The sequence below is a fragment of the Ranitomeya imitator genome, chromosome 5, assembly GCF_032444005.1.
Source record: "Ranitomeya imitator isolate aRanImi1 chromosome 5, aRanImi1.pri, whole genome shotgun sequence".
NCBI lineage: Eukaryota > Metazoa > Chordata > Amphibia > Anura > Dendrobatidae > Ranitomeya > Ranitomeya imitator.
The window spans coordinates 241,577,731-241,588,409 of NC_091286.1; the positions used below are offsets into that span (position 1 = coordinate 241,577,731).

The 10,679-nt window shown below is 40.8% G+C and overlaps 1 protein-coding gene across 2 annotated transcripts in view; it reads left to right on the forward strand.

The window, feature by feature from the left end:
- SLC18B1 (solute carrier family 18 member B1) overlaps positions 1-10,225 on the forward strand; it is a 72,563-nt gene extending 62,338 nt beyond the window's left edge. For both annotated transcript variants that reach the window (XM_069726003.1, XM_069726004.1), the window contains exon 14: positions 9,040-10,225. In XM_069726003.1, the coding sequence (XP_069582104.1) occupies positions 9,040-9,112 (73 nt within the window). In that variant the 3' untranslated portion in view covers positions 9,113-10,225. The remainder of the gene's footprint in view (positions 1-9,039) is intronic.
- Positions 10,226-10,679: the final 454 nt, after the last annotated feature.

Consider the following 10,679-nt stretch of genomic DNA (forward strand, 5'->3'; position numbering starts at 1 on the left):
GTACATTGCAAACAAGGAGGGTCAGTAGTAGTACATTGCAAACAAGGAGGGTCAGTAGTAGTAGTAGTAGTACATTGCAAACAAGGAGGGTCAGTAGTAGTAGTAGTACATTGCAAACAAGGAGGGTCAGTAGTCGTACATTGCAAACAAGGAGGGTCAGTAGTAGTAGTAGTAGTACATTGCAAACAAGGAGGGTCAGTAGTAGTACATTGCAAACAAGGAGGGTCAGTAGTAGTAGTCGTACATTGCAAACAAGGAGGGTCAGTAGTAGTAGTAGTACATTGCAAACAAGGAGGGTCAGTAGTCGTACATTGCAAACAAGGAGGGTCAGTAGTAGTAGTAGTACATTGCAAACAAGGAGGGTCAGTAGTAGTAGTCGTACATTGCAAACAAGGAGGGTCAGTAGTAGTAGTAGTACATTGCAAACAAGGAGGGTCAGTAGTCGTACATTGCAAACAAGGAGGGTCAGTAGTAGTAGTAGTACATTGCAAACAAGGAGGGTCAGTAGTAGTAGTCGTACATTGCAAACAATGAGGGTCAGTAGTAGTAGTAGTACATTGCAAACAAGGAGGGTTAGTAGTAGTAGTCGTACATTGCAAACAAGGAGGGTCAGTAGTAGTAGTAGTACATTGCAAACAAGGAGGGTCAGTAGTAGTACATTGCAAACAAGGAGGGTCAGTAGTCGTACATTGCAAACAAGGAGGGTCAGTAGTAGTAGTAGTAGTACATTGCAAACAAGGAGGGTCAGTAGTAGTACATTGCAAACAAGGAGGGTCAGTAGTAGTACATTGCAAACAAGGAGGGTCAGTAGTAGTACATTGCAAACAAGGAGGGTCAGTAGTAGTAGTCGTACATTGCAAACAAGGAGGATCAGTAGTAGTAGTAGTACATTGCAAACAAGGAGGGTCAGTAGTCGTACATTGCAAACAAGGAGGGTCAGTAGTAGTAGTAGTACATTGCAAACAAGGAGGGTCAGTAGTAGTAGTCGTACATTGCAAACAAGGAGGGTCAGTAGTAGTACATTGCAAACAAGGAGGGTCAATAGTAGTAGTAGTACATTGCAAACAAGGAGGGTCAGTAGTAGTAGTCGTACATTGCAAACAAGGAGGGTCAGTAGTAGTAGTAGTAGTAGTAGTACATTGCAAACAAGGAGGGTCAGTAGTCGTACATTGCAAACAAGGAGGGTCAGTAGTAGTAGTAGTAGTAGTAGTACATTGCAAACAAGGAGGGTCAGTAGTAGTAGTACATTGCAAACAAGGAGGGTCAGTAGTAGTAGTCGTACATTGCAAACAAGGACGGTCAGTAGTAGTAGTAGTACATTGCAAACAAGGAGGGTCAGTAGTCGTACATTGCAAACAAGGAGGGTCAGTAGTAGTAGTAGTACATTGCAAACAAGGAAGGTCAGTAGTAGTACATTGCAAACAAGGAGGGTCAGTAGTAGTAGTCGTACATTGCAAACAAGGAGGGTCAGTAGTAGTAGTAGTACATTGCAAACAAGGAGGGTCAGTAGTCGTACATTGCAAACAAGGAGGGTCAGTAGTAGTAGTAGTACATTGCAAACAAGGAGGGTCAGTAGTAGTAGTCGTACATTGCAAACAAGGAGGGTCAATAGTAGCAGTAGTACATTGCAAACAAGGAGGGTCAGTAGTCGTACATTGCAAACAAGGAGGGTCAGTAGTAGTAGTCGTACATTGCAAACAAGGAGGGTCAGTAGTAGTAGTAATACATTGCAAACAAGGATGGTCAGTAGTAGTAGTCGTACATTGCAAACAAGGAGGGTCAGTAGTAGTAGTAGTACATTGCAAACAAGGAGGGTCAGTAGTAGTACATTGCAAACAAGGAGGGTCAGTAGTCGTACATTGCAAACAAGGAGGGTCAATAGTAGTAGTAGTACATTGCAAACAAGGAGGGTCAGTAGTAGTAGTAGTACATTGCAAACAAGGAGGGTCAGTAGTAGTAGTCGTACATTGCAAACAAGGAGGGTCAGTAGTAGTAGTATATTGCAAACAAGGAGGGTCAGTAGTAGTAGTAGTACATTGCAAACAAGGAGGGTCAGTAGTAGTAGTCGTACATTGCAAACAAGGAGGGTCAATAGTAGTAGTAGTACATTGCAAACAAGGAGGGTCAGTAGTCGTACATTGCAAACAAGGAGGGTCAGTAGTAGTAGTCGTACATTGCAAACAAGGAGGGTCAGTAGTAGTAGTAGTACATTGCAAACAAGGAGGGTCAGTAGTCGTACATTGCAAACAAGGAGGGTCAGTAGTAGTAGTAGTACATTGTAAACAAGGAGGGTCAGTAGTAGTAGTCGTACATTGCAAACAATGAGGGTCAGTAGTAGTAGTAGTACATTGCAAACAAGGAGGGTCAGTAGTAGTAGTCGTACATTGCAAACAAGGAGGGTCAGTAGTAGTAGTACATTGCAAACAAGGAGGGTCAGTAGTAGTACATTGCAAACAAGGAGGGTCAGTAGTAGTAGTAGTAGTACATTGCAAACAAGGAGGGTCAGTAGTAGTACATTGCAAACAAGGAGGGTCAGTAGTAGTAGTCGTGCATTGCAAACAAGGAGGATCAGTAGTAGTAGTACATTGCAAACAAGGAGGGTCAGTAGTCGTACATTGCAAACAAGGAGGGTCAGTAGTAGTAGTAGTAGTACATTGCAAACAAGGAGGGTCAGTAGTAGTACATTGCAAACAAGGAGGGTCAGTAGTAGTAGTCGTGCATTGCAAACAAGGAGGGTCAGTAGTAGTAGTCGTGCATTGCAAACAAGGAGGATCAGTAGTAGTAGTAGTACATTGCAAACAAGGAGGGTCAGTAGTCGTACATTGCAAACAAGGAGGGTCAGTAGTAGTAGTAGTACATTGCAAACGAGGGTCAGTAGTAGTACATTGCAAACAAGGAGGGTCAGTAGTAGTAGTACATTGCAAACAAGGAGGGTCAGTAGTTGTACATTGCAAACAAGGAGGGTCAGTAGTAGTAGTCGTACATTGCAAACAAGGAGGGTCAGTAGTAGTAGTCATACATTGCAAACAAGGAGGGTCAGTATTAGTAGTAGTCGTACATTGCAAACAAGGAGGGTCAGTAGTAGTAGTAGTACATTGCAATCCAGGAGGGTCAGTAGTAATAGTCGTACATTGCAAACAAGGAGGGTCAGTAGTAGTTGTCGTACATTGCAAACAAGGAGGGTCAGTAGTAGTAGTAGTACATTGCAAACAAGGAGGGTCAGTAGTAGTACATTGCAAACAAGGAGGGTCAGTAGTAGTAGTCGTACATTGCAAACAAGGAGGGTCAGTAGTAGTAGTCGTACATTGCAAACCAGGAGGGTCAGTAGTAGTAGTCGTACATTGCAAACCAGGAGGGTCAGTAGTAGTAGTCGTACATTGCAAACCAGGAGGGTCAGTAGTAGTAGTCGTACATTGCAAACAAGGAGGGTCAGTAGTAGTAGTAATACATTGCAAACAAGGATGGTCAGTAGTAGTAGTCGTACATTGCAAACAAGGAGGGTCAGTAGTAGTAGTACATTGCAAACAAGGAGGGTCAGTAGTAGTACATTGCAAACAAGGAGGGTCAGTAGTCGTACATTGCAAACAAGGAGGGTCAATAGTAGTAGTAGTACATTGCAAACAAGGAGGGTCAGTAGTAGTAGTAGTACATTGCAAACAAGGAGGGTCAGTAGTAGTAGTCGTACATTGCAAACAAGGAGGGTCAGTAGTAGTACATTGCAAACAAGGAGGGTCAGTAGTAGTACATTGCAAACAAGGAGGGTCAGTAGTAGTAGTAGTACATTGCAAACAAGGAGGGTCAGCAGTAGTAGTCGTACATTGCAAACAAGGAGGGTCAGTAGTAGTAGTCGTACATTGCAAACAAGGAGGGTCAGTAGTAGTACATTGCAAACAAGGAGGGTCAGTAGTAGTAGTAGTACATTGCAAACAAGGAGGGTCAGCAGTAGTAGTCGTACATTGCAAACAAGGAGGGTCAGTAGTAGTAGTCGTACATTGCAAACAAGGAGGGTCAGTAGTAGTACATTGCAAACAAGGAGGGTCAGTAGTAGTAGTAGTACATTGCAAACAAGGAGGGTCAGTAGTAGTAGTAGTACATTGCAAACAAGGAGGGTCAGTAGTAGTAGTCGTACATTGCAAACAAGGAGGGTCAGTAGTAGTAGTATATTGCAAACAAGGAGGGTCAGTAGTAGTAGTAGTACATTGCAAACAAGGAGGGTCAGTAGTAGTAGTCGTACATTGCAAACAAGGAGGGTCAATAGTAGTAGTAGTACATTGCAAACAAGGAGGGTCAGTAGTCGTACATTGCAAACAAGGAGGGTCAGTAGTAGTAGTCGTACATTGCAAACAAGGAGGGTCAGTAGTAGTAGTAGTACATTGCAAACAAGGAGGGTCAGTAGTCGTACATTGCAAACAAGGGGGGTCAGTAGTAGTAGTAGTACATTGCAAACAAGGAGGGTCAGTAGTAGTAGTCGTACATTGCAAACAATGAGGGTCAGTAGTAGTAGTAGTACATTGCAAACAAGGAGGGTCAGTAGTAGTAGTCGTACATTGCAAACAAGGAGGGTCAGTAGTAGTAGTACATTGCAAACAAGGAGGGTCAGTAGTAGTACATTGCAAACAAGGAGGGTCAGTAGTAGTAGTAGTAGTACATTGCAAACAAGGAGGGTCAGTAGTAGTACATTGCAAACAAGGAGGGTCAGTAGTAGTAGTCGTGCATTGCAAACAAGGAGGATCAGTAGTAGTAGTACATTGCAAACAAGGAGGGTCAGTAGTCGTACATTGCAAACAAGGAGGGTCAGTAGTAGTAGTAGTAGTAGTACATTGCAAACAAGGAGGGTCAGTAGTAGTACATTGCAAACAAGGAGGGTCAGTAGTAGTAGTCGTGCATTGCAAACAAGGAGGATCAGTAGTAGTAGTAGTACATTGCAAACAAGGAGGGTCAGTAGTCGTACATTGCAAACAAGGAGGGTCAGTAGTAGTAGTAGTACATTGCAAACGAGGGTCAGTAGTAGTAGTCGTACATTGCAAACAAGGAGGGTCAGTAGTAGTACATTGCAAACAAGGAGGGTCAGTAGTAGTAGTACATTTCAAACAAGGAGGGTCAGTAGTTGTACATTGCAAACAAGGAGGGTCAGTAGTAGTAGTCGTACATTGCAAACAAGGAGGGTCAGTAGTAGTAGTCATACATTGCAAACAAGGAGGGTCAGTATTAGTAGTAGTCGTACATTGCAAACAAGGAGGGTCAGTAGTAGTAGTAGTACATTGCAATCCAGGAGGGTCAGTAGTAATAGTCGTACATTGCAAACAAGGAGGGTCAGTAGTAGTTGTCGTACATTGCAAACAAGGAGGGTCAGTAGTAGTAGTAGTACATTGCAAACAAGGAGGGTCAGTAGTAGTACATTGCAAACAAGGAGGGTCAGTAGTAGTAGTCGTACATTGCAAACAAGGAGGGTCAGTAGTAGTAGTCGTACATTGCAAACCAGGAGGGTCAGTAGTAGTAGTCGTACATTGCAAACCAGGAGGGTCAGTAGTAGTAGTCGTACATTGCAAACAAGGAGGGTCAGTAGTAGTAGTCGTACATTGCAAACAAGGAGGGTCAGTAGTAGTAGTCGTACATGGCAAACAAGGAGGGCAATTTAATTGAGCACCTAATGAGTGCACACAAATGCTATATAAAAACAGTCACTATATAGCATTTGTGTGCACTCATTAGGTGCTCAATATTTCTTAAAATTTTTTTTTTTTTTCCTATTCAAGGATTATACAGACATTTTTATTTACTAGTTCTTGCGGACTTCTGTGCATATGTACCCAATATACAGGGGATTTATCAGCGCGAACATTTGGATGCACTTTTGTGGATCTTTGTTTTTATAGTCCTTTTTGCACAATCTTGGGTGGGGATTGTTTATGCTCGCAGCAGATCTATTAACCCCATATCATCTCTAGCAATACTTTTTGCGCCACTCGAGAGATATATATATATTTATATATATATATCGTTTGCAAAATAAAAAATCTCCACATTCCAAAAATTGAAACACAATTGTCTACCTCACCAGTGTATGTGTTGTGTAAAAAAAAAAAAAAAATTCTCATTGGGGACACAGTAACTGTTTGATAGTCAGCTGACACTATACATGCAACTACCGGTATTGAAGAATGGCTGCTCCCCAGCAAATTATACCTTGCCTGCCAGCATCAGGCTCTTCAGTTATTCATAGTGTCACTTGTAGGCAACTGAGCTCTGAGTCTCAGACCTATTCTAGGACTTTGGAGACCAGTTTAAGAGCTACCCTTTTTTCTTTTTCAGATGGATTTCTTTTAAAAGAGGGAAACATGGTGTAATTGTGCACTTTGTTTCACCCATGTAGCAGCAGAGAGTATAAGCTGTATTGTTCAGTGGATATCCTCTTGCGCCTGTACGGCTAAACCATGTACCTTGACGCATTCAGTGTACCTTGACTTCACAATGGTCATTGTCTATGGTAGCATCTTATTTTGAAGAGTCTTGAGTCCTAGCAGATACTCTGTTTCTCCCAATTTAGCCCTGTACACCTCCACCTCGCATGGTTATTGTGCACTTAATCCCTTTTGCTTATTTGAGTGAGGGGGGGAAAAAAATAAATTTGAAAATGGCACCCGCCACGCCTGCGCAGTAGCAGCTATCTGTTTGTATAGAGATCCGATAGCTGCTGTTGTGCTGGCAGCGCCATCTTTCTGGTGAAGAAAAAAAAAAAGTCCTCCTCAAAGATGGTGCCGCCTGCGCAGTAGCAGCTCTAGGAGATCGCCGACAGCTGTTATTGCGCAGGCGTGGGTGGTGTCATCTTGGAGGAGGATTTTTTTTTCTTCTCCAGCAAGATGGCGCCTGCGCAATAGCAGCTATCGGATCTCTATACACACTGATAGCTGCTACTGCGCAGGTGTGCCGGGCTTCATTTTTTCCTCGCTCAATTAAATCAGCAACAGGGATTATGTGCACAGTAACCATGCAATTATGCTGCAGCGCAGGTGCCACGGCTGGCACCTGTCTGCAGAAGCATTTTTTTTTCATTCAATATGTGATGATATTCATTATGTAAACTAGGGGGCAGGTCACTGAGGGAGCCGTGACCTGTCAACAGTCTGCATTATGAATAGCTAATCAGAGCACCACATACACCAACCCCACCTTAGGGCCTGAGAATATCATTAACACAAAACTAAAAATAAAGATTAAGAAACAACCATAAGACAGATTTCATCATTCAAGTTATCATTTTAAGCTATGGAGTATTGTCAAGAGGAAGATGAGACACCGGACCCCACAATGCAGACAAGCTGAAGGCTGCTATCAAAGCAACCTGGGCTTCCATAACACCTCAGCAATGCCACAGGCTGATCGCCTCCATGCCACGCTGCATTGATTTAGTAATTGATGCAAAAGGAGCCCCGACCATGTATTGAGTGCATTTACTGAACATACATTTCAGTAGGCCAACATTTCGGATTTTAAAATCATTTTTCCAAGCTGGTGTTATAAAGTATTCTAATCTACTGAGATAATGACTTTTGGGTTTTCATTAACTGTAAGCCATATTCCTCAACATTAATAAAAACAAACACCTGAAATACATCACTGTGTTTGTTTTTTTACTCTATCTAATATATGAGCTGAAATAAATTTACTTTTTGATGATATTCTAATTTTGTGAGATGCACCTGTGGATGGAGGTGGTCAGTATCTGTGAAGCTCTGCCTGCCTCTTAAGGCTCCGTTCGGATATCTTTCTGTCATCCCGGTATGCTCTGGCAGAGGTCAGACTGCCTCTAGGCTTATAATTGCTTGCTTGGGTAGTTAAAAAATTAACAAGGCTTATAAAGTAGGTACCGGTGCTCACCCATTCAGGGTTAGGGCTCTCTGTGTGGACTGCAAGAGCTTCCCGGGCATTTCTTCACGAGGTATGGACCTTACAGCTCTGAAAGGCAGCCATTTGCTCATAAGTTTTACAAGGTCCACACCTTTGCTCCTGCAGATGCAAATCTGGGGAGGAAATTACTGTAAGTAGCAGTTGCTCAGGCAAACGCTTGAGCAAGGGTGGGAAAACGTTCTCTGGTAACTGTATAATATTTACGTTATTTCCATCCCTTCGACAGCTTTGGGACGTCCCACGGTTACTGTGTCCTCCCAATGAGACAAATGAGAAGTGAGGATTTTTTTACTCACTATAAAATGATCTTTCTTGTAGTCCTCATTGGGGGAGTCGGCTCCCATCCTTAGTTGGCTGGTCGGGTGTGCATTATTTTCCTTTTCGTGTTTTAATTCCTTTGGCTTTCTCTCAGTGCTTTTTAACTAAATTGAAGAGACTGGTTCTGGTAGGCAAGGTATAGTCAATGAAGACTATGAGATGGAGGTTTTACGTTAAGTAAAAATCCCCTCGTTGCAACAGTCCAACAGTTCATCTGTACATGCCACACAAATACTTCTGTTCCCATCTGTTTTTCCCTTGCCAGAGAGGTTGAAGTCACTTGGACATTAATGCGGCTGTTTTGTATTAAAGAGTTCCAAAGGGGTTCGGTACAGTTCATGGTGGCCTCAGTGTTATACACACAATTTTGGGGTAATTAGTCTTTGCAGTATTGGGATTTATGGCAAAATTATTTGCTGAAAATCAGTGTTATTTGGGAAATTTGCCAAAGCTGGTTAATTCGAATTTTAAAAGTTCTGATCATGTCTAGTGTGTGTGTTTTCTATGACACCCAATGTGCCAATTAAATACATGGTATAAACCTTTTTTGAAGATGCGCATAAATAACAGCGGATTACACTGATTAATTTATATGTATAGGGTCAACTTAACTGTTTGCTAGTATCTGCTCTTTTATTGATCTGTTTCCCTAGAATATATTTGCAGCTGGATATGTGAAATTCACATATTCTCCTCCCTCTTTGACTGGAAATATCCAAATTGAGAGCAGATAGCCATTGGACAAATTTACATTCAATATATGGGTATTGTCTGCTTAACAACTGCTAATAATATATTGTTTTCTTTTGATAGGTCAAACTTATTGGAAACTAACAGTACAGTGCAAGAAAGGGAGCCTTTGGTACAAAGTGAGGAAGCAAACTGAAAATTCATTTTTTTTCCTACAATTTCAGATAACCTTTTTTTTTTTACCCCAAAGATCCTCGGAATGATAGCATTTCTATTTAATATAGGTCCATAAACCTGTAAAATTCCTGACCTTGTGATGTTATTTTACATTGAATTTATTTTACGTTGAAATTATAACTGATCAAGTCTTCCTGTTAAGCATAATAGTGGCACATTTCTCTGCAGGGAGTCAATTACTGTACTTACCAGGTTTACCAGGTACTTCATACTAATGCCATAGGAAGGGAAAATCCAGCACCCACAAGAAAAAATCTAAAACATCACATTTATTGTAGGCATATAAAAAAAATGAAGGAAAAAAATTACAAATGCATATTAGAGCTAACATCCGACTTTAGCACTAATATTCATGTTTTTTTTCTTCTTTATTTTTTTTTTCTACCTTTTTATAGTTCAACAATAAATTTGATAGTTTTTATTTTTTTTTTTTCTTGTGGTTTCTGGGTTTTCCTTTTGTCCTTCCTATGGCTGTCATACTCAGGAAACCATCTTGAAGTCTCCGTGCACTGCACCTTCATTCCAGGCATTTCTCAATTCAGTGAGCTGATGGTTGTTGTTCTTTCTTCACTTCATGTTAGTGAATGCACCTGCACCACAACCTGATATCATGATGTCATAAAACTAATTATTTATTTTCCCAATTATTATTCTTTAATATCTTAATTACTATTATTTCTGACATTTTACTAATTTAATTTCTCAAAATTTATGAAGTAGAGCTATACTGGGATAATTACTTTCTAATATTGTTAGTGCATATTACACTTGCACACAATATGGGTAGCTTTGTATTTAGATAATTTGCGTATACAATGGCTCTTTTTAAATATTTTTTTTTTTTTACAAAATCTTATATAAAATAATAGTTAAGGTAGACATCCAAGAAATAGAAATAAAAATAGAGGCAGCAAGAGTTATAAGGTGAAAAGGAAAGAAAGAGTTCTACCCTTGTGCAAATGCTTCTGTGATTTCATGCTGGTCTTAGTTTACATTTTAGCAGCGATTTTGGCCAGTATGGTATCTGACTGCTGCAGCTAATCTCAGGCCTGAATAAAAGTAACATTTTGTATTTGTTTGTTTTAATAGTTCTATTACTTTTGAGGGTGCTAAACAGACTTTAAAGATTATAAGTAGTCATGAGCGAATATAATCGTTACTTGAGATTTCCCGAGCACGCTTAGGAGTCCTCCGAGTATTTTTTAGTGCTCAGAGATTTAGTTTTCATCGCCGCAGCTGAATGATTTACATCTGTTAGCCAGCATAAGTACATGTGGGGGTTGCCTGGTTGCTAGGGAATCCCCACATGTACTTATGCTGGCTAACAGATGTAAATCATTCAGCTCAGGTGAGGAAAACAATCTCCGAGCACTAAAAAAATACTCGGAGGTCACCCGAGCATGCTCGAGAAACCTCGAGTAGCAAGTATATTTGCTCATCACTAATTATAAGCTTCATTAACTTCAAAACTGTTTCAGGAGTATTAGTATCCAGATAAAGCTGTGTTTTAGAAGGAGCAGCTTTTA